At 48.0% G+C, this 23,132-nt stretch overlaps 4 protein-coding genes across 5 annotated transcripts in view; 3 read left to right on the top strand and 1 right to left on the bottom strand.

Moving 5' to 3' along the window:
- Nucleotides 1–15,225, bottom strand: part of LOC117042419 — a 31,545-nt gene extending 16,320 nt beyond the window's left edge. The window contains exons 1-5 of the mRNA XM_033141965.1: nt 15,071–15,225; nt 13,264–13,770; nt 11,596–12,353; nt 11,167–11,277; nt 9,431–10,133 (exon numbers count right to left, since the gene is read on the bottom strand). Of these exons, the coding sequence (XP_032997856.1) occupies nt 9,431–10,133; nt 11,167–11,277; nt 11,596–12,353; nt 13,264–13,759 (2,068 nt within the window). The 5' untranslated portion in view covers nt 13,760–13,770; nt 15,071–15,225. The remainder of the gene's footprint in view (nt 1–9,430; nt 10,134–11,166; nt 11,278–11,595; nt 12,354–13,263; nt 13,771–15,070) is intronic.
- Nucleotides 1–23,132, top strand: part of LOC117042654 (oocyte zinc finger protein XlCOF6-like) — a 663,370-nt gene that overhangs the window by 367,312 nt on the left and 272,926 nt on the right. The gene's annotated exons all lie outside the window — the stretch shown is intronic.
- On the top strand, nt 1,741–7,160 carry LOC117042759 (E3 ubiquitin-protein ligase TRIM7-like). The gene is made up of 4 exons (XM_033142396.1): nt 1,741–2,245; nt 3,538–3,560; nt 3,885–4,003; nt 6,587–7,160. Exons 1-4 carry the CDS (start codon nt 1,748–1,750, stop codon nt 7,102–7,104), a joined length of 1,158 nt encoding a protein of 385 aa, XP_032998287.1. The 5' UTR covers nt 1,741–1,747; the 3' UTR covers nt 7,105–7,160.
- Nucleotides 15,592–22,797, top strand: LOC117042677 (zinc finger protein 397-like). Of its 2 annotated transcripts, none has more exons than XM_033142273.1 (4): nt 15,592–15,811; nt 18,584–19,491; nt 20,147–20,255; nt 21,271–22,797. In XM_033142273.1, exons 2-4 carry the CDS (start codon nt 18,688–18,690, stop codon nt 22,287–22,289), a joined length of 1,932 nt encoding a protein of 643 aa, XP_032998164.1. In that variant the 5' UTR covers nt 15,592–15,811; nt 18,584–18,687; the 3' UTR covers nt 22,290–22,797. The 2 variants fall into 2 exon arrangements, with proteins under 2 accessions (XP_032998164.1, XP_032998163.1); XM_033142272.1 differs by having other exon boundaries at nt 18,479–19,491.

The raw sequence follows: 23,132 nt of genomic DNA, 5'->3' as shown, positions 1-23,132 counted from the left end.
CACAGAAATTGCTTTGGTCTCCCTGTATCTCTGTCAAGGTAAAGGTAAATGACCCCTGGACAGTTAAAGTCCAGGCAAAGGGGACTATCGGGTGCAGCCAGCGTGGTGTAGTGGTTAAGAGCGGTAGACTCGTAATCTGGTGAACCGGGTTCACGTCTCCGCTCCTCCACATGCAGCCGCTGGGTGACCTTGGGCTAGTCACACTTCTTTGAAGTCTCTCAGCCCCACTCACCTCACAGAGTGTTTGTTGTGGGGGAGGAAGGGAAAGGAGAATGTGAGCCGCTTTGAGACTCCTTCGGGTAGTGATAAAGCGGGATATCAAATCCAAACTCTTCTTCTTCAGCGCCCATCTCGCGTTCAGACCAAGGGAGCCGCTGTTTGGGGATGGGGACATTTTGCAACCAGGCCCCAGTCTGTGTTTTTAAGCAGCCATTCTCTGCTATGTGTTTTGACCCAAAGGACCAGACTAGATAAGATGCTAAATTTGTCTCCTGCTGCCACGGCACAGGATATGCTTAAGACTGCCCTGGTTCCTCTGTGTCTCCCTCTCAGCTTTCTACTGTTTGTTTCTTCCTCTCAATTCCTTTCTTTTGCTGCACTCAGAAGTTTTGCAATTGAATGGGTTAATGTTTATTTTCCCCATCAGGTGTGAGCAAAGGGTGACATCTGAAAATCCACTGACTTTCCCACTAGAATTGAAGAAGAAGATCTCAAAATTCATGATAGCAAATCCCATTTTATATGTTGAGATGAAGGAAATCAAAGGTAATGAGTGGCTGCAAGGATTTTACACTGGACAATATATTAGTCCGAAAATTGAACATGTCAGGCTTTTACTGTATTTTATTTACTCTTGCCACAAACAGCAATAGGAGCAGCAGAGTTTCCTTCTGGGTATCATGACCCATGTATACTGTCACTCAGAGGCTTGGTGGGGACAGGGAAAAATAAAGGCAGCCTGCACCACAGTGTACAGTAAACTCAGGATTTACCCTACTTTTGTTCCAGTGTTCAGTTTACAGTTGTACTGAACCTCCTTTTCATTTTGGCTCTTTAAACTCCACTAGTGGTTCCCCATCCCGAAGGGCATTAGAAAGGCTCTTAGCAAACACACAGTTCCTCCACTCCCAGCTCAAGCTTGTTTCCCAGCAGTGGAGTTATCTCCCAAGTTCTCTCTTCTTCCTCAGACTCTCACCTTGCTTTTTCCTGTAAGACCAATTGCAGTCGTTAACAGTCGTCAACAGGTTTTCCACACCTATCAGCCGATCACCCATTCCCACCACCCTTCTGAGTAATACCCCTCCCCACTCTCTCACTATATAGAAGCGTCTGGTGACTTCCGTTTCAATGTACCTGAAGAAGTGTGCATGCACACGAAAGCTCATACCAAGAACAAACTTAGTTGGTCTCTAAGGTGCTACTGGAAGGATTTTTTTTTTAATTTTTTTTTTTTTTTTTTTACTATGGCAGACCAACATGGCTACCTACCTGTAACAGGAGGAGAAGGCAGTCACGGCTAAGCGCTTATTTCTTGAAGCAGAGGCTGCTCCCCCACAATGCCAGTGATTTCTGTTCCCTTATTCATTCATAAAATGCTTTACACTTCGCCCTCTCAGGGCAGCACACTGCAGCAATAGACATGCACCAAAAGCAATGCAAACCAATCGAGGCTGCTTGATACAATGCTAAGCAGCTGCGCAGGCCTGCCAAGATATAAACAGCAACAGCCAATCAGGTCAGTTCTGAGATGGTGAGTCATTTGCAGGCAGGGAAACTCCCAGAAGCTGAAAACAGAGAAAGTGAAAGTCAGCTGTGCCTTCACTGCGAGGCAGCAGCCATGGCTGGTTCTGGGGGTCCCATCCAGGATCTCTGTGCTGAAGCCACCTGTTCCATCTGCCTGGATTATTTCAAGGATCCGGTGACCACTGCGTGTGGGCACGATTTCTGCCGAGGCTGCTTGTTCCGGTACTCCGGGGTGGTGGGCCCACAGACTTCCTGCCCTCAGTGCAGAAATGTAGTCCAGCCAAGGAGTCTCGTCCCTAATAGGAAACTGGCTAATTTTGTAGAAATAACCAAGAAGCTCAGCCTTCAAGAGTGGAAGGCGGGAGTGTGTGAGAAGCACCAGGAGCCCCTGAAGCTCTTCTGCAAGGAGGACCAAACCCCCATCTGTGTGGTGTGCGACAGGTCGAGGGAGCATGAAAACCACAAGGTGATCCCTCTGGAGGAGGCTTCCAGGGAGTTTAAGGTAGGAAATCACTCTGGATCTTAACAGGGGAATGAATAGCTGTGGTTTTCTCTTGGGACGTTTTCTGGATATTCACCCAGCGAAGTCATTATCCGGTCCAAATTAGGCTAATTGTATTGGTACCACTTACAGGTTGTTTAACTAAGCAATTAGCAGCTGAGGAGAAGCCAGGGGGCTGTTGGGTGGCAGGTGGGTGAGTTTAATTCTTTCTCTTCCACGGTGCCATTAGCAAACTTTCTCTGAAATAGTAAGGGGTAATGGGATGAAATTTGGGGGTGGTGTACGGGTGGCTGTTTGGGACAGTGCCCTAGAAGGACTAACCTGGAGGTCTAGTTATGTGTGAACTGCACAATGAAAAGTGTGCTCAAGTTAAGTTTTCTGCACACAGAATTGGATGTGAATGTTATGCAGAATTGCATACAAACATGTATGGGAAATTCATGCAATGATGCTAATTTAATTTAATTTTTTCCTATACTTTTTATTAAATTTTCTGTTTTACATTTTAGAATATTTATTTAGACAACCTTAAAATATTAATTATTTTATTTTATTTTATTTATACCCCGCCCATCTGGCTGGGTTTCCCCAGTCCAACAGGATATTAAAAACACAATAAAAGGTCAAACATTAAAATCTTCCCTAAACAGGGCTTACTTCCCTTCTTCTCTTTCCATGGTTCATTTTGCATAACGTAAATCCCTGCGGGTGGTGCTGTGGGTTAAACCACAAAGCCTAGGACTTGCTGATCAGAAGGTCGGCGGTTCAAATCCCCGCGACGGGGTGAGCTCCCGTTGCTCGGTCCCTGCTCCTGCCCACCTAGCAGTTCGAAAGCATGTCAAAAGTGCAAGTAGATAAATTGGTACCGCTCCGGCGGGAAGGTAAATGGCTTTTCCGTGTGCTGCTCTGGTTCACCAGAAGTGGCTTAGTCATGCTGGCCACATGACCCGGAAGCTGTACGCCAGCTGCAACCCCAGAGTCGACCACGACTGGACCTAATGGTCAGGGGTCCCTTTACCTTTAAATTCCTGCATATTTTACATAAACATAATGCCAATTGCTTTTTTTTCTTTTTTAGTCTCTGTTAAAACTAAACTGATATGGAAATGTGGGGAACTGAAGGAAACTAACAGAAATTAAAACTGACTGGTTCACCCATCCCTATACAAACCCTGGTGTGGGCTAGGCTGACTAAGTGTCAAGAGTGCATTCATTCCAGGGTCTGAGCGGTCTTCATCCTGGAGCCTGTGGTAGGCAGTTAATTCCTTTCTTTCTCTCTTTTCCTCCTCTAGGATGTGAGAGGCATCTTGCAGAGGTAAGTGGATCCTGTTCTTTTGTATTAGCATTGCTCCACAAGGCCAGGAAGGGTCCAGGACCCCATACATGTAACCTGGCTCTCCAGGGGCTCCTGGGGGAGAGACGGTAGGCACCCAAACCCAACAGTATTTCACAGGTAAACATAAAGCCCCCTCTTTTCATCTTGCAGCACCCCAATTCTCTATGCAAAGACCGGGGCCAGAGCACTCCCTACGCCCACCTCCCATTTGCATGGCTAGACGATCTTCTCTGTCTTTTGTACATCGGATTAATTTTGTTGTACTTTGGTTTTGAGTGGGTTATCCTTGGTTTTTCCCAACAGCTGTGAGAAAATGGAGACACCTGAGAATTCACCGGCTTTCCCACCAGAGCCAAGGGGCAGGACCTTGGAATCCTGTGTTGTAAATCCCGTTCTAGATGTTAGCATGGATCAATTCAAAGGTAATGAAATATGGTTGCAAGGGTTTTTATGATGGACATTGTATAAGTCGAAACCATGAAGTCTTATTGACTTTAATTGGTTCTTGCCACAGACAGCGGTAGAACCAGCAGAATTACCTTTGAAATGTGGATAGAATAATAGAATTGTAGAGTTGGAAGGGACCCCGGGAGTCATCTAGTTCAAGCCCCTGCAATGTAGGAATCTCAAATGAAACATGCATGGCAGATGGCCATCCAACCTCTGCTTATAAACCTCCAAGGAGGTCTACCACCTCCCGAAGGAGGTCTTTCCACTGTCAAACAGCTCTTACCCTCAGAGGTTCTTCCTGATGTTTAGTCGGAATCTCCTTTCTTGTAAAGAAAGGTGGACAAGAGAACCTCAAGCTGTTGCACCTTCTCCAGCCAGGCTGCCATGCTCTCCCCAGAGAGGCTCGCTTGGCACCTTCCTTACATATCTTTAGGCACCAGGCAAAAACATTCCTCTTCTCCCAGGCCTTTGGTGGTCTCTTGAACTATGAGGGGGTGGGCAGGCTATTGCTTTTGTTTGTTACCATGTTATGTAGTTTTGTGTTCTCATATTGTAAACCACCCTGTGGTCCTCGGATGAAGGGCAGTATAGAAATTTCAATCATCATCAACAACTTCCCCTTGCTGCAGGTGTAGCTTCCTACAGGCTCAGGCAGGAAAACAAAAAATGGCTCAGGTTTTGCAGCAGCAGCTCCCTCACCATTCATGTCTTTTGCTTCTACACACGCTGTGACAGAGCCCTCTGGACCTCCCCATCCAAGTCCCTCACAAATGCCCTTGTTTGCTAGCCCTGTTCACAAGCTCCTGGTTGTGAGGTCTCAGAGACTGAGGGCAGCTATGTAGACCTGAGGCCTGTTAACCAGGGACGTAGCAAGGGGGGGGGGGGGCGGGAGCGGTCTGACCCAGGTTCCAGGGGAGGGGGGTGACACTTTGGCCGCTCTTCCACCCCGCCCCACTGGGCGGGCCCCGAACAGGGGCATGCCGCCTTTCTTCCCTTCCAGCGGCTATTTTTCGGCACGAGGGGCGGGCCAGCGAGGAGGGGGCGTCACGTTTGTCGTTGGCATGACGCCCCCTCCTCGCTGGCCCGCCCCTCACACAGAAAAAAAGCCGCTGGAAGGGGGAAAGGGGGAGGCAAAGCTTCCCTTCCCTCCCCTCCCAGCGGTTTTTTTCAGCAGGGGTGGGGTGGGGGTGGGCCAGCGAGGAGGGGGCGTCATGCCAGGGACAAGCGTGACGCCCCCTCCTCGCTGGCCCACCCCACCCCTGCCAGAAAAAAGCGACGGAAACGCGCTTCCTCTGCTTCCCTTTCCCCCCCCTTTCCATAGCTGTTTTTCGGCCCGAGGGGTGGGCCAGCGAGGAGGGGGCGTCATGCCAGGGACAAGCATGACGCCCCCTCCTCGCTGGTCCGCCCCTCGGGCCGAAAAAAAGCCACGGAAAGGGGGAATTTCCCCCTTTCAGCGGCATCCACGTGCGTCGTGACGTCACGACGACGTCACGACACACACACGTCGTGCCCCTCCCCCAGGGGGGTGCCTCTGCGCCGCTGCCCCGGGCAGCGTAGAGGCTTGCTACGCCCCTGCTGTTAACTCCACTCCCAACAGGGTCAGTTGCTTGCTTCCTTCTCCGGCCTCTCTTCCCTTCTTCAGCAGCCCAAACAAGCAACCTGTGTTAATTCAAAAGATGCAAGCTCTCTTTGTTCTGTTTCTCCTACCAATCTCTCACCAGTCACTGCGCCTACAGCTCTGTTTACTAGCCCTCTTCTCAGTCAAGCTACCCCTATCCAAATAATGCCCCGTATGCACGGTCATTCCAAGGCACTGGTGGTGGTGTTGGGGTTAGGAAGAAATGGTGGCTGTGACAAATAAAGGCAGCCGGCACAATATTCACTTTTAAGCCCACATGCCCCAAATAAATGCATATTCCTAAGCATCAATCTGGTTGGAGAACTGCATAGCAAAATGCAGAGAAGTGTGGATTTTGGAGGAGTGATGTGTTTTGGTTCTCAACTTGCTTTGGAAAGTGTGGATTTAACAGATTCACCTTTAAATCTGAACTGTATTTAATTCCACCCCTGTCACTACGTCTTCCTCAGTGTTTCCTTATTAGGAGCCTGGCAAATCCCCTCTCTTGGCCCCATCCATTCCCCCTCCCCTTCACTATACCTGTATACAAAAGCTTTATCAACATTTTCTGTGTGGTTTTGCTTTTTTTTGAAGGGTGCCTGGATTGATGGGGGGCATTAAAAAACTGGTTCAAAACACTGAACAAACCCACTGTGAAAACCCACTTTTCACTGCTGATTTGGAGCAAATGGCAATCTACCCAAATTGCCATTTGTTCTGATTCATCCTTAAAGAGCAGGTTTTCCTGGGGAAAGTGGTGGTGGATGAGCGTTTAGATCCACAGCTTTAAAGTGCAGGATTGTGCCTAGAAAGTGTGCGGCAAAAGACAAGTGTGGATGAGCCCAAAGACCCTGAGATGTTTCCTTGGATCAAGACCTCTGTCTCTGACTCGGCCGATTCTGACTCTCCTCTCATTTCCTCATCTTCTCCCCAACAGCAAATGTCATTCTGGATCCAGACACAGCCCATCCCATTCTCATCTTGTCCGAGGATCTTCAAAGTGTGAGATATGGAGCCAAACTGCAAGACTTGCCCAGCAATCCTGAGAGATTCAGCCAACGTCCTTCTGTGATGGGATGTGAGGGATTCACAGCAGGCAGACATTTCTGGGAAGTTGTTGGGGCAAGTGAGGAAGGATGGGCTGTGGGGGTTGCCAGGAAGTCTGTGAGGAGGAAGAACTACTTTCCCTTAAGTCCGGAGGGAGGGATCTGGGCTGTGGGGAGGTGGGAAGGAGAGTACAGGGCCTGCAACCCTCCTGACTACTCTCTTCTGCCCTTGAGTGGGGAGCCCAGGAAGATCCGAGTGGCTCTGAACTATGAAGGGAGAGAGGTGTCTTTTTTCGAGGCTGACTCGGGAACCCATCTCTACACGTTCTCAGGAGCCTCGTTCTCGGGACAGACACTCTTCCCTTTCTTTTTTCTTCAGAGAAATGAAACCCACCTCAGGATCTCCTGAGGAAAACAAATCTGCCTCATAGGCCTGGTTGGAGTTGGAGCTGAGAAATATCAATATATAACTGTTTAGAGATTTCAAAGTGCCTACGTGCAGAAAGTCAGCTATCCACCTCTGGCAATTAACTGTTGGCTGCAGGCCAAGATCTACTCTCTCTCTAGACCCTTAGCAACGATCTTGTGATTGGTTAAGGAGTTCCTAAAGAGATGAGCTCTGTGTGGGGTTTTCTGTGGTGTTGTGTAGTTTGGTTAATGAAGGTTGAGAGAGGGAGAGAGAGAGGAGAGGTTTTACTTTTGTTTCTTTTATTTCCTAAGTCTGTATATAGTAACTTATGGATACTTGTTGCTTGAATAAATGCTGTATATAGTTATCCAAAGTGTAGTTGCTGAGTTCCTGCGTTGTGCTGTCCAGTCAATGCTCTACAGCCAGAAGCTTCCAGACTACATTATTCCTGACACTAAATCTTAATAATAACCACCATATTTATTCATCACCATTCACCAAGAATCATAAAATACAAAAAATAAAAGTAAATAAAGAGGGGATTACTGTTGTGTTGTAGAATTATCTTACGAAACATAGAGGTTCCTTGTTGAGAAGGGAGGTGCACTCTGTACATGCCCAGGCCTTTTATTTCTGAGGCAAAAAGTTCCTAAGTAAAATTTTCCTCATCAAATTCTTTCCCACACCTCAGCCTTTTTCAACCCACTTTCAACACCTAGGTCTTTATTTATTCCCTGCGCAGTCCTGTCAACCCGGACATGGTGGGGGTGGTTGTTGTGAATATCGACCGCTTTGGGAGCTCCCATAAAAACATGTTTACAAAGAGCTGAAGCAGGGTTTTTTTAAAAAAATACCCCCCCCCAGCTTTTCTCTTAGGAATTATAGGGACAGAACTACCTAAAACTTATCATGTATGTGACTACAGCGGCAAGAATGTTACTTGTTCAAAAATTAAAAGAAGAAGAAATTCCAGCAAAGGAAGAATGGATACAAAAACTTACGGAATAAGCAGAAATGACAAAACGTACGGGAAGAATAAGAAATCAAGATACCAATAACAAACTTTTTATAAAAGAATGGAAATGGTTTATTGAATATTTACAGATAAACAGATAAAAACATTGGCAGGATTATTATAATAACCTGCAGCTTTATAAGAGTATATATTTAAAGAAGATCAATAAATGAGTAGGCTAAGTTAAGTGAATTTGGATATGCAGAAGATATTAAAAATAAATTTAAGGAACCGCAGAAAGTGGGGGAAGGAAATCAAGTTTTGAAATGTCAAAATGATTGTAAAATCAGTGAAATGTATAAATCTGAAAAGTATAAATACATTAATAATAATAATAAATAATAGAGCTGGAGCAGGGATGGGTGACTCTTTGCTGACCGAGGGTGGCATTCGGTTCTGGGCAGGGCCAGAGGAAAAAGTGGACAGAGCAACAGATGTGAATTTTACCTTTGTACAACTAGGCAGTTGCTACACACATTCCCAATCCCTCAAGAGGCAGTGGTGGCCCACCAACCCGGATGGCTTTAACATTTAACGTCTCACATCAAATATAACTGATCTGTAGAAAGGACTTTATATTCTGAAAACAGAGGCGATGTAGGTACTTATGTAACCCAAAAATATTTAATAAAAGCAATTTGTTTAAAGAAGAGGGTCAGGCAATTTCATTATCGGCCTATTCGTGGCTATTAGCCACACAACTGCAGTATTTTGGAGGCAGTATGCTGCTGTATACGCAATTACTGGGAATCACAAGTGGGGAGACAGCACTCTTGCACCCGGGAGCTTGAGGGCTCCTAGCCCCCCAACGCCCAAGAGGACCGCTTTCCCCATGTTTGGCCTCTCTGAGAACAGGGATGTCTTTGGCCCAGTCTAGCAGGGTTTTTTCCTCTCATTAAAGCACATTCGCCCATTCCCACCACCCTCTGAGTAATACCCCTCCCCACTCCCTCACTATATTTAAGGATCTGGTGACTTCTGTTTCAGTGTATCTGAAGAAGTGTGCATGCACACGAAAGCTCATACCAAGAACAAACTCAGTTGGTCTCTAAGGTGCTACTGGAAAGAATTTTCTATTTTGTTTCGTGTAGGGCAGCAGGTTTGGGGAGGTTGCTCTAAGGAGCTTAGGGCAGCACCCAGTGTTTTGCCACTGCCCATTTGAGCCTCACACCGACCCTACGAGGTAGGCCAGGCAGGGTGTCACCCCAGACCCAGTATGACACTCCAGTCATTAATTAACTATCCTGGAGGTCCATACAGTCGAATCCCCCATTATGAACACGTCTATGACCTAGTGTGCCTGAATATATTACGTTTTTTGAAGTCCAGCATTAGAAGGGAAGCTTTCCCCAAAGTCAGAGCACTCGAAGGGCTTCTCCCGCGCATGGGTCCCCTTGTGGGTGATGAGAGAGTCCTTCCGGCAGAAGCTTTTCCCGCAGACGGCGCATCTGTAGGGCTTCTCTCCCGAGTGGATCCTCTCGTGCCTCACGAGCTGCTGCCTCCGGCTGAAGCTTTTCCCACAGTCCCGGCACTCGTGGGGCTTCTCCCCCATGTGGATTCTCTTGTGTGTGGTAAGGTTTCCTTTCTGGGTGAAGCTTTTCCCGCACTCAGAGCATTTATGCGGCTTCTCGCCCGTGTGGATTCTCTCGTGGATCACCAGGTGGGCGCTGTTGTTGCAGATTTTGCCGCAGTAGGCGCATTTGTACATCTTCTGGGCTTTCTTGGGAAGGTCCGCTCTCGGAGGGCAGCTTTTCTCGCTGCTGGTGCCCGTTTTCTCTCCCACAACTTTCAAAAGGCCCTTTTGGGAGAGACACCCGTTGAAACCTTTGTTATACGGGAAAGCTCGGCCTTCTGTCTCCTCTGGCTGTTCTGAGGGGCATATCTCTCTCCCTGGCACCTCTTCTAGCTCCTCCGGACCCGGGGGTAACCCCTCTTGGGCTCCTGTCAATGGCATCCCATTGACTTTCTTGGGTCTTTGCAAGCCGAAGTCCATCCAAATGTGCCCATCAGCTTCTGGAACAAAGAATTAAAGACACAAGTCATATACCCTCTAAAGTTCTATGATTCTAAATAATCAATGATGTGTTTTTGCCCATATGCATTGTGCTTCCTTTGCATTGAAATGAACAGGGTGGAATAACATTAATGGCAACCTGATTTATGTAAAATATGTAATTTCAGCACAGAGGCCGCATATGACAAATGCAGCGGAAATAGCAAAACCATGTTTTCCCGACCCTCAATTTGCTACCTAACTGCAGTCATTACATTAGGCATCCTTAATTGTTTTTATCCCAGCTGGTAGTTATAAGAAACGTAGCTATAAGAACAAAAACCTAGCTCAGTGTTTCTGCCCCTTCCCCCCTTTCCTCTCAAGTATTTTTGTTATGTTATATTGTTTTGACTGATGTATTATACTTTTACTGTATCGTACTTGTGTATTAATGTAACGTTCACGACTCGGGAGTCTTTGGCCCCCAAAGCAGTATATAAATAATTGTCTGGTTTTATAATTCTATGATGCTTTAACATTTATATTGCTCATCACCATCATCATCATATCGGTAGTCTTTTTTTTTAATGAGCTGGTGGTTTAGAAATATTCCTACAAAATATATAAATGAAACATAACATAGCATGTATTTATACTATGCGTCTATGAGGGCAGTGACAACCTGGAAGCTGTTCTGGAAACCATTCCCAGCGCACCCCAAGGTACAAATGCTTAAAATAATTGCATTGATAATTATCGTATTGGCCTGAATATAAGCCTCACTTTCCCCCCCCCCCCCAAATTCTGACCGTGAAAAGTTAATGTGCGGCTTAAATTCGCGATCTTACAAAAATGGGCTTTTACAATATCACTGCTGAAATGACATGCAGTAAAACGGAACGGGTGTGAGTGCCTGCAGAATTGTAAGGGAGCAGCTTAAATTCGGGTATTGTCTCCCCCCCCCTTGAATTGTAACGGTGCGGCTTATATTTGGGTTCGGCTTATATTTGGGCCAATATGGTAATAAACCTTTACCCAGCAAGCTGGCCTCAGCATCCTCCTCCGGCTTGACCTCCATGGGCAGAGGCGACTCCACAGTGGCGTTCAATGGATCCCGTTCTGTCTCGGGGGAATTAGCAGTCGCCTTGTCCAAAGGCCCCCGTACCTGGAACGAGAAATGAATGTTTTTGTGATGCCACTACTTGGAAACCTGGGGAGCCATTTCCTTTGAGGGCAAGATCCTCTCCTGCTTTTGCTTGCACTTTTTCTTAAGGGGAGAGACGACAGAGTTTGAGTTGAAGGGGAAAAGATATGGCAGGGGGCACCAGCTTCCCTAGCTACCAGTGAAGGCCAACAACCTGGGGACAGCTCCAGTCTGTCTCTCCTTTCTGGCTTTACCTCACTAGAAGACCAAGATATAAAGGGGGCTATTGAGATGGAGGAACAGAACTCCTGGCAATTTAGCCACACTGAGTACCCTCACCTTTCGTCCTGGCACCTTGACCTCATGCAGCCTCAGCAAGAAATCCTCTGCCAGGGCCACAGCTCGGGCGCAGGTCTCAGGGCCCCGTTCTCTCACCCAGCTCTGCATTTCCGGAGGCAGGATGGTCAGGAACTGCTCCAAGATCACCAGATCCAGAACCTGCTCTTTGGTGTGTGCATCTGGTGCCAGCCACCGGTGGCAAAGTTCACGGAGTCGGCTCAAGCCCTCTCGGGGCCCCTCAGACTCCTTGTAGCCAAACCGCCGGAAGCGCTGGCAGCGCAACTCCAAGCTGGGGGTGTCTTCCTCATCCGGAACCTCTTCCTTCACTTTCACAGAAAGATCCAGCCTTTGACCGGCCTCATTGGACTGTCTGAGTAGGCCTGGCAAGGGTTGGGCCATGCACTCTCCTGCAGGCCACCAGATGGTATCCACAATGGCCTTGACAGAGGCCTGGAAGTCCTCAGAGTCGTCCTTTGACCAGAGCTGAGGCAGACGTGGCCTTTGCCACCCCCATCCTGACTGAGGAGACTGTATCCTCCTCAGGAACTCCTGCCACTGGGTCTCCCAGTACTGTTGAAGCCCCTCATCTGGTTCCTTTTTAATTTGTGGTGGGGCTGCCCTGGTCAGAAGTTCCTGGACGGTCCCAACCTGAACAACACAAAGATCTTGTCCTCCTGCCTCCAGTTCTTCTTTGGCCTCAGGGCCCGCTAGGCCCAGTTCTTCCATTTTGTTTGGTTCTGCAAATTTCTTCTCAGGTTCTGAAAGCAAGCAAACAAAAAGGGAGTGTGTGAAGTAGTCCTTGCTTCTGACCTGTCCTGAATCTACTACCCATCACTTTCATTGAAAGAACCCAAATTATTGGGTGTTTTTTTTAAAATTTGAACTGCTATCACACCCTTCCTCCACAAGGAGCCAGGACAGCAAGCACATCCACAGGGATGCATTCTAAAAACAGTTACAGGTAAAAAACATGTCCAGTCACATTCACACCACAGCCCCTCCCAAGTGTCAGCCTTTTCAGCTGCGTTAACTACAAACACCAAAATCTGGGACCCCCTCAAAACTGGTGTCAAGGTCGTTTTGCAGTAAAAACCCCGCATTTTGCAGCGCCCCACGGAGTAACTGATACTTCAAAACGGGGTTTGTACTTAATGCTCCCAAATCCAACCTCGTCCGATTCACTCTAAACTGGTGCCAAACTTTGGCAAATGTTTTGCAGTGAAAACCCCGTAAAAAAACCCTGCAGGTGAGTTCCCTCCAGAGCTTTGCACTTTTCTACCTGCAAGACATTACTTGCAGGCAGATGATTAGGTTCAGGATCACCGAATGTCATATTGGCATCTGAACACTGGTGACGAAGAGCAGTTGCTGACATATTTTCATTTGCCTTTTTAAAAAAGGTCTCTCTCTCCTGCAACTCCAGGCAGTTTTCTTTTCAGGTTTGGTTGATGCTCTTTGTAAGAACATTGCATTACTACTGGGCCTTCTGCAGGAGGCACTGCTTTAATGTATCTGATGAACTGTGATTTGCAAAACGAGCATTCTCCTGTCGCTTTCAAATATTGTTGTGCTGTCTGACACAGAGACCTTACCTCCCCTATAGCTTACCTTACACAGCAATTCCAAATGAGACCACACATGAATATTTAGCCTGTGATGAGTCCATACCTATATTGTAGGTTCGAATGGAGTTCTCCCTCCTGCTCCTGTATGTCACATCTTCTGGTGAAATCTCAGCCCATTCCTCTGTAGAAAACGTGACTGTGAATTTCTTTCTGTCCAGAGTTTCATCAACAATTTTTTGATTGCTCAAAAAGTGCTCTTCCTCTTTCTCCTCTCTTTCCTCAGTGCTTCCATCCATATTGTGGTCTCTGGACTCATCAGAGGATAAACTTGATGAATGCTCATGGTTTCCCCAGTCAGAAGCAACAGGTTCTGTACAATTTCCCAAGGTCTGGTAGACCTCATAGTGACCCCTAAGGACAGCTAGGTACAGATTGTATGCAGAAATGTTGATTTTCTTCTTTGCCAGTTTCTCACTAAGTCTTCTCCAAACCATGTGGTTTCTTCCAGAAATTTTCCCATTCTCCTGCACTATTGCCTCCCTTTCTTCAACAAGCAAAGGGGTCACTTCAGAAATAGGAAACGTCCACTGTCTTGGCATTGTTTAACGTACTATGGGAAATATATGAGAAACGTATAGTTTATTTCATAAAATTTATACACCGCTTTATTCTTTTAAAAAAAACAACAACCCACAAAGCTAAAGCAAGTCTTTTCCCAATCTTTATTCTCCTGAGTTTTTTATTCTCACTGTTTTTGGGCTCCCTTTAAAGCCTCTCGACAACCACGGGAAACATAAAGTAAACCCCATAATGCACAATAGTCTTTCTGCGTTTTTGATGTGCAATACGAGTTAAATGGCGCTGTGGGTTAAACCACAGAGTCTAGGGCTTGCTGATCAGAAGGTCGGTGGTTCGAATCCCTGCCACGGGGTGAGCTCCCGTTGCTTGGTCCCAGCTCCTGCCCACCTAGCAGTTCGAAAGCACATCAAAGTGCAAGTAGATAAATAGGGACCGCTCTGGCGGGAAGGTAAACGGCGTTTCCGTGCGCTGCTCTGGTTCGCCAGAAGCGGCTTTGTCATGCTGGCCACATGACCCGGAAGCTGTCTGCGGACAAACGCCGGCTCCCTTGGCCTATAAAGCGAGATGAGTGCCGCAGCCCCAGAGTCGGACACGACTGGACCTGATGGTCAGGGGTCCCTTTACCTTTACCTTTAATGAGTTAAATGCAACAACCGCCCTTTTATGTACAAGTGAAATGGTCAGTCTGGAGTTGCCCTTGGGGACTGAACCTATGACTTTCTGCATGCCAAGCAGATGCCCTTACCACCCAGCCACAGCCCTTCCCAGGGCTAGGCAGAGGAGCAGGCCGGGGGGGGGGGCAGCTGGACAGACAACCTTCAAGTTAGGGGTAGGCATGGGGGAAGCTGTGGCTCTCTAGATGATGTTGGGCTCCATCCCCCCACCCTCCCTAGCTACATTGCCTGTGCTGACTGGGGGCTGATAGGAGCTGGGAGCCCAACATCTGAAGGGCCACAGATTACACCCACCCAAACCACCCCCTAACCCAGAGCGCGTTTGGGGACGTTTGCCTTCTGCCCTCCAAAGCACCAGAGAGAGCCAGTGTGGTGTAGTGGTTAAGAGCGGTGGACTCGTAATCTGGTGAACCGGGTTCGCGTCTCCTCTCCTCCACATGCAGCTGCTGGGTGACCTTGGGCTAGTCACACTTCTCTGAAGTCTCTCAGCCCCACTCACCTCCCAGAGTGTTTGTTGTGGGGGAGGAAGGGAAAGGAGATGGTTAGCCGCTTTGAGACTCCTTCGGGTAGTGATAAAGCGGGATATCAAATCCAAACTCCTCCTCCACCACCAGATCTTTGCTCTCCCCTTTCTTTCATCCCCCTGCAACCACTCACCTCTTTCCAGCGTCTGTCTCTGCTGCAGTTTCTCCCTTGCAGGAGATCCCAGAGATCCACCCAAGTTTAGACCATGCAAAAGGCTGCTTCTCCTTTTTATTTTTATTTTTATTTATTATTATCCAGCCATAGAGAGGCAGCGGCAGGAAAAGGAAGGGGGCGTTGGTAAATAAACCGCGGTCCTTCTAGGAATCTCAGCTCAGTCCATTTAACCGCTTTCACCCCACGCCTAACAAAGCGAGGAGCCGGGGCAAATACCCTAATCCAAATGCTTTTCAACTTGTTTTATTTATCTTTGGAAAGTTCTGATTTTTTTTTTAAAAAAAATGCATATTTTTGTTACTGTTATTGTTAATATTATATAATATTATATTGTTGCAACCCTGGGATTGTAGCCTCTGTGCCTGCTTTTGTGCAGGAAGGATAAAGTTGCGTTGCGTTGCGTTGTTTTGTTTTACTTGCCGCAAACCTGGAAAAAGAAGTTGCCCCTCCTTGGTTTTTCTCCTCCTCCTCTGTCTCTTGTCTCTCGGGCGAGGCGCTCCAAGGGTTAAACCTAGAGACTGCCCATTGCCTAGAGAGGCCCAGGACTCTTGGAGAGAGTTTTTTTGGGGGGATTTAAATACTGGACGCACCTTCCTGTTCTGTTCTAGCTACCCTGGGGAGAAAGAAAAAGAAAAAAATTGGCTTTGGGATTTCCCAGGAGTAGTATTGTTGGGGGAGGTCGGTGCATTTGGAGGAAAGGTGAGTAAATAATTGCAAAGGGGGGGGGGTAGATTTGTTGCTGCTTTTCAGAGAGCAGAAAAAAACTGGACTTGGAGGGAGGATGCAATTTGAAATATCATTTCTTTGCAACCATCAAGTTCAGCCTGGGAGCAAGTGGTTTGCAAAAGGGCTGATTTCCAGACAAGAAAGCGACCAATGGGTCCAGAACTGTCAGATCTTCACATCACCTTCCCTGTAGGCGGTTGCCTTTAAATGGCGGCGCTGACCTGCAGGAATTAAGCCCGCAGGAGCTGCTGCTTAGCCGGCGTGGAGATCGGCGCGGATCACCTGCCGGTTTGCTGCGGATCGAAAGGGGTGCAGCAGGGCAAAGCCGGCACTGCTGAATAAACGGGCCCTTTCTCTCTCTGTGTGTATACGTTGCTTGTTTGCTTTTCACCTCCCTTTGTAACCTGCAGATCAGACAAGTGGGCATGCACACAAGCCCAGGTCCAAGGCACTTGCATATTAACCTGCAAAGCTCGGAAGCAGCAGCGTGGGACCCAGATCGGAGAGGGTGAACCTGTTGTTGGACTCAAGACTCCTGTCAGTATGGCCAGTGGCCAAGAATGATGGGATCTGTAGTCCACCGGCATCTGGGGTTGCCACAGGCCACCCATCCCCAAAAGTGCCTTCTCCCTGACAAACTTACCCGCTTGCTAAGAAATGCTGGGGATGCCACCCCCCAATGCTAAAACTAAATATGTGGTGACACGGGAAATGGCGTTCTCAATGCAGATATTTGAGCAGCGCCAAATCTTTGTGGGTTTTTGATGCCAGCCAAAAATGTCTATGTTTGCCCAGGCCATTTATTAACATCCCCTGTGTTTGCTGCTACATGGCAGCAATTCGTTGTTGCTCCCCCTAATAATAATAATAAATATAATTTTATAATTTATTATTTATATCCCGCCCATCTGGCTGGGTTTCCCCAGCCACTCTGGACGGCTTCCAACAAAATATTAAAAATACATTAAAACAGTCATTAAAAACTTCCCTAAACAGGGCTGCCTTCAGATGTCTTCTAAAAGTAAGATAGTTGTTTATTTCCTTGACATCTAATGGGAGGGCATTCCACAGGGCAGGCACCACTACCAAGAAGGCCCTCTGCCTGGTTCCCTGTAACTTCACTTCTTGCAGTGAGGGAACCGCCAGAAGGCCCTCAGTGCTGGACCTCATTTGGGGTGAGACGCTCCTTCAGGTATACTGGGCCAAGGCCGATTAGGGCTTTAAAGTCAGCACCAACACTTTGAATTGTGCCCAGAAATGTACTGGGACCCAATGCAGATCTCTCAGGACGGGTGTTATATGGTGTTGGTGGCCACTCCCAGTCACCAGTCTAGCTGCCGCATTCTGGATTAACTGCAGTTTCCGAGTCACCTTCAAAGGTAGCCCCACGTAGAGCACATTGCAGTAGTCCAAGCAGGAGATAACCACAGCATGCACCATTCTGGTGAGACAGTCCGTCGGCAGGTACGGTCTCAGCCTGCATACCAGATGGAGCTGGTAGACAGCTGCCCTGGACACAAAATTGACCTGCTCTTCCATGGACAGATGTGAGTCCAAAATGACTCCCAGGCTGCGCACCTGGTCCTTCAAGGGCACAGTTACCCTATTCAGGACCAGGGAATCCTCCACACCCGCCCAATCCCTGTCGCCCCAAAACAGTACTTCTGTATTGTCAGGATTCAACCTCAATCCATTAGAGTGTGTTGCAGCTACTTGCATCTTATTATTGGCTTAAATGTTTTACTGGCAATTGCAAACTGCTCTGGGATCATCATGTGTGATGAAGAGTGGGATAGAATTATTTAAAATAAATAACAGTAATGAAAAATAGTAAATGATGTTGTGGGGTTCTTTCCGCTTTTAGGGCTGCCGTCTCACCCCCCAATTCCTCCGCGGGGCTCCTGTGTTTTAACTGTAGTGTGTCATGAAGAAATATGATGGGTGAAGCATTTTCTAGCAAGATGATGCAGTGATTAGGGAAGCTGCTTGTTATGCAGCTGCTAAAGGCACAGGGCCCTTATTGGTAAATGCATTGACTTAATTCCACTGATGAATCACTTTCCTATGAAAAACCTCAACAAAAATATCAGCAATAAAAACAGTCACACAATTTCAGATGTAAATACAGTTAAAACACTTGGAAGTTTGTTTGTTTGTGTGTGTGTGTTTCGTTTTGCTTTTAGTACTGTAACTATTTATTTTTTATTATTATAAAGCACCATCAGTGTACATGGTGTTTTACAAGAAGGAAATTCTCATGCCCCCAGTATCTTACGAACCAAAATTCAACCCTGTAGCCAAACTGTCATCACCCCAAATCGCTAACTTCATTTACAATTTATTTTTATGATGTTAAGTTGTTGTTGTTGTTGTTGTTTTTTAATTGTGTTTTGATACTGTAACCTGCCACGAGACCTTAGGGTAAAGGGCAGGTAATGAATGAATGAATGAATGAATAAATAAATAAATAACATTAACAAAATACGGTTAAAACCAGCAATAAAACAATAACAGCCAACATCAGTTTAGGTTCCAATCCTGTGCCTGCTTACAGGGAGTAAATCCCATTGAATTTAATTTGGCCATTAATAGGGTAGTATGTTATGTTTCTCACAGTCTGTGCTTGTTTCCCCCCCTCAGAGAGAATCTCCACTGCATAAGTATGTTGTGTGACGTACCGCTTGTTTAAAAACACAAAATCCCCACTTCTATGGAAAACGACCTCTTCTTTTGAACATACCGCAGAGCAGGGCTGTGAGAGCAGCAAAGAGGAATCCGGAAGATTCCGACAAGTTCTCAGGGAGAGGGTGTCTAAAAGTCCAGAGCTCCACTCTTTTCTCTGAGAGGAAATGGCAACCAAGAAAGGGTCTGCACCGGCTGGTAGATGCCAGGCCACACCAGCGCCTTCAAGTGTCAAAATGGAGGAACGTGACCCAGCAGGCCCCAAGCCAGCCGAGGGAGCAGAAAAAGCAGGGAAATCTCCTCGTGTCCTTCAGGTTGGGACCATCAGAGAGTTCCTTGACTGGGCCGCCCCGCTGCAAGTGAAACAGGAGCCCGATGAGGGTTTGCCCGAATGCTGGGAATCCCAGTGGCAAGAGTTCCTCCGGGCCATGCAGTCTTCTCACTTGGGATGGGGCAACCCACCAATGACAGAGGAGGCTGCGCCATGGGGAGACAACAAGGCCTTCTTCGCCTCCTTCGAGCGGCTAGCCGGGACCTGCCACTTGCCTCGACGGGAGTGGCTGGCCCGCCTGCTGCCTGTCCTGAGCCGGGAGGCCAAAGAGGCCTACAGCAACCTCAGCCTGCAGGACCGAGGAGAGTACGGCAAAGTTAAGGCGGCCATTTTGAAGGTGGACGCCATCCGCATGGAGACGCAGCGCCAGCGCTTCCGGCAGTTCCGCTACCATGAGGCCAAGGGTCCCCGGGAGGTGTGCGGCCAGCTCCGTGAGCTGTGCCGCAGTTGGCTGAAGCCGGAGAAGCACACCAAGGAGCAGATCTTGGACCTCCTGGTTCTCGAGCAGTTCCTTACCCTCCTGCCCCAGGAAATCCAGAGCTGGGTGAGGGAGCACGACCCGGAGACCTGCGCCCAAGCGGTGCCACTGGCTGAGGCATTCCTGCTGAGGCGGCGAGAGGCCGAAAGGAAGGAAAAACAGGTAACTTCTCTTAATCTTGCTCCCAAGTAGCTTGCGGCAGGAGCTTCCGTGGTCGCCTCAGAGCTCAATATTTTACAAAAGTGCTGCACAGAGATGGCTCTCAGAAGCCAAATTCCTTGAGCATTCTATAATGTGTGTGTGGTTTCCTACCTGCACCACTTATTTGCATGCAGACAAATGTAATTTAAAACCACGTGAGTATCGGCAAATATCAGGGATTTCACGTTTCTCAATGCATAGCTGAAATATGGAAATTGCTCGCACAGGAAGCAGTGATGACCAGCAACTTGGATGGCTTTTCAAAAAGGATTAGAAAAATTCCTTGAGGGGAGGGCTATCATTGGCTACTTTGCCACAACGGCTGTGTTCTCCCTCCACTGTCAGGGGCAATGTGCCACTTGCTGGAGGTAGGGAGAGTGTTGTGGCTCTCTGGTCCTGCTTGTAGGCTTCCCATCGGCACCCGATTAACCCTTGCAGGAACAGGATGCTGGACTAAATGGGCCATTGGCTTGAATCACCATGTTCTTACGATATCTGTGTTCTGGTTTGTGTATTAAGTTAGGAAGTGCAAATGATGTAGGTTTGCACTGAGAAGCAAGCCAAACTAATTTCTTCCCCCGTTCGTACGTTTAAATTAACTACTGTACCGTTGCAGGCACTGGAAGCCCCAGCTGTGAATCGTCCCGAGGCAAAGCCATCTCCCATGGGTCCCGGACTGAAGCGGCTGTGCAGAGAGGTGAAGCAAGAGGAAGCCAGAGCACTGGGTAAGGATTTGCTGCCTTTGAGGCGTCAGAGTTTATTACGTGTTTCTTAGGGCCTTGGCCTGGCTACTTCTGTCTTGGACTGTGAGTGGTTGGCAGTAGCTCTGAGAGTGGTGATGCCATCTGGATGCTCGCCCACCCGGGACCTTTCTTTCCATGAAAGGACTGACAACAAACAGCCGCGGATTTTGGCTGGGCCCAGGAAGGCCAAGGCTCCATTCCATTGCTGAACTACAACTCCCATCAGCCCTAGCAAGCATGGTCGACAGTCAGGATTATGGGAGCAATAGAACAACTGGAGGGCTATAGGTTCCTCATCTCTGGTATATGAGACGAGCCTTCCTTTGCAGTCCAATGATACAGCTCAGGCAGAGCTGTACTTCTTTGAAAACCACAGTAAAGCAGTCTAGTCGGGGTTTGGGGTTGGAACATGATTGCTGGGCCTATTCATTCTGCCCTCTGAAAAACTCATCGGCTCATGTGAAAAGGGTTTCTTTCTCTTCAGCATCTTGGGAGACACAAGTATATATCATTTTTATAAAGTCTCGAACAATATTTCAAAGCATTTATCATCATATACATTTTTTTAAAAAAACATACAAAGTTTCTTCTTTACTCCCCCCCCCCGCTTTCCCGGTGTTTGTTTTTTATTATTCCTTTTTATTAGCTGTTTTATAACACAGATATTTTTATTATCTAAACCCTGCTATCGTTAAAGCTTTTATATTTCAAACCCTGACCACGACTTCATATATTGGTGATATTTTGATAGGTGATCTATCAGTGGTCTCCAATCCTCCTTAAATACTTCGTCATTATGCCCTCTTCATTTGGCAGTTAATTTCACCATTCCAGCATAGTCCGTCAGTTTCATAAGCCTTTCCTCCTTGGTTGGTAATCCTTCGTCTTTCCACCTCTGTGCATATGAAGTTCTAGCTGATGTTGTCGTGTACATAAACAAACTAGCCAGTTTTCTCGGGAAACGTGAGGTCTCTTCTTTCCCCCCCTTTTCTTTTAGACAAAGGTGGCTCCAGCAGTGACTATGTGGAGAGGAGAGGAAACCGGAGCACAGAAAACGGCCTGAAGACTCCTAGCAGAGCCCGGCCGGGGGAAAGGCACTTCCAGAGTCCTGAAGGCAGGAAAGGTTTCCACCAAAACCCGGCCCTCATTAAACACCAGCGAGTCCACGCGGCAGAGAGTCCCCACCAGTGCCCGGATTGCGGAAAACACTTCACTCAGCGCTCCAGCCTCACCATCCACCGGAGAATCCACACAGGGGAGAAGCCGTACCCTTGCCCCCAGTGCGGGAAGTGCTTCCGCCAGAGCTCGAACCTTCTCAAACACCAGAGAATCCACTCGGGCGAGAAGCCGCACCAGTGCCCCGAGTGCGGGAAGTGCTTTGCTCAGCGCTCAAACCTTCTCATCCACCAGAGGACCCACACCGGTGAGATGCCCTACGTGTGCTCGGAGTGCGGGGCCTGCTTCAGCCAGCACCGAGGCCTGGTCACCCACCAGAGGATCCACATGGAAGAGATGCCCTATGGCTACGGCTGCCCGGACTGCGGCAAGTGCTTCCAGCAGAACTCGGACCTCACCAAACACTTGAGGGTCCACACGGGCGAGAAGCCGTACAGCTGCCCCGAGTGCGGGAAGAGCTTCAGCTACAGCTCGAACCTCAGCAAACACCAGAGGATCCACACGGGCGAGAAGCCCTACCTGTGCAACGTCTGTGGGAAAAGCTTCAGCCACTTGTCGACCCGGAACACGCACCAGAGAGTCCACACAGGGGAGAGGCCGTACGGATGCACCGAGTGCGGGAAAAGGTTCATTTCCAGCTCAAAGCTCACGAGACACATGAGAACGCACTCGATATACACCCCTTACATCTGCAACGAGTGTGGGAGGAGCTTCAGCACTCACTCCTCCCTTACCACACACCAGAGAATCCACTCCGCTGAGAGCTACAGCATGGGGAATTCTTGGGAGGCCGCTGAGCAGGGGCCCAGCAGCCTCTCTGGCCGGGTATCACTTCTGTGACTGGTGCCTCTTGCCCTGTCCCTTTATGATTTAGCCTTTCCTGGTCACACAGGTCCATCTCAGCACTCGTAGAAAGGGTGCTAGTCCCTAAGGTGCTTGGAATCGGGAGGACCTGCGCAATGCAGGCAGGAAGCGGGAATAGAATGAGGGTCTAGGATTAGTCTGGTGGCTTTTTGGAAAATAGAAGTAGGCTGAGAATAGGATAGTAAGGGGGAATGGAAGCGAGATTTCAGGCTTATATTGGCGGTTAGTTTTAGAAGTGGTGTGATGGCTAGTGCAGAACAGAGGAGCAAAGAAGTTTGTCGTAGGCTGCTTCCCCATCAGCACAAATGGGCCTCCTTTTAGCGAAACGTGCCCCTAGCTGCGGTTTAGCGACGCAGTAGCTAGATAGAAACTCCAGTTGCAGAGGCAGTATATCTTCGAACCATCTGCCTGGCACAGGGCAACAGGATAAAATTATTTGATTCCTACCATGTTTGTTAGCTTAATGGTAAGTAGCTAGATCATTCCAGGCCCCCCCCCCCACCTTGATGCTCTCCGGCTGCTCTGACAACTCCCATCCTCCCAATGCTGGCAGGGGCTGATGGGAGTTGTAGTCCAAAACAGCTGGAGAGCCCTAAGTTGGCTGATCTAGGTGGTCTGTATAGGAAGTGGAATCTTGGATTAAGATGGGCAGCAAAGTTGTTCAGATCTTTTGAGAGGAGAGTGTTGCTTAACCCACAAATCATCTTTACACAATAAATTAATATGCAGCTACTCAACGACAAATTCCTTGGGTGGCTTACAAACAAGACAGTATGTTAAAAAGTTAAAATAATAAGCAATAAAAGATGGGAGAAGGGG

Source organism: Lacerta agilis, chromosome 2 (genome assembly GCF_009819535.1).
Source record: "Lacerta agilis isolate rLacAgi1 chromosome 2, rLacAgi1.pri, whole genome shotgun sequence".
Lineage (NCBI taxonomy): Eukaryota > Metazoa > Chordata > Lepidosauria > Squamata > Lacertidae > Lacerta > Lacerta agilis.
The sequence above is the reverse complement of the archived record's forward strand: the minus strand, read 5'-3'. Positions and strand labels throughout refer to the sequence as shown.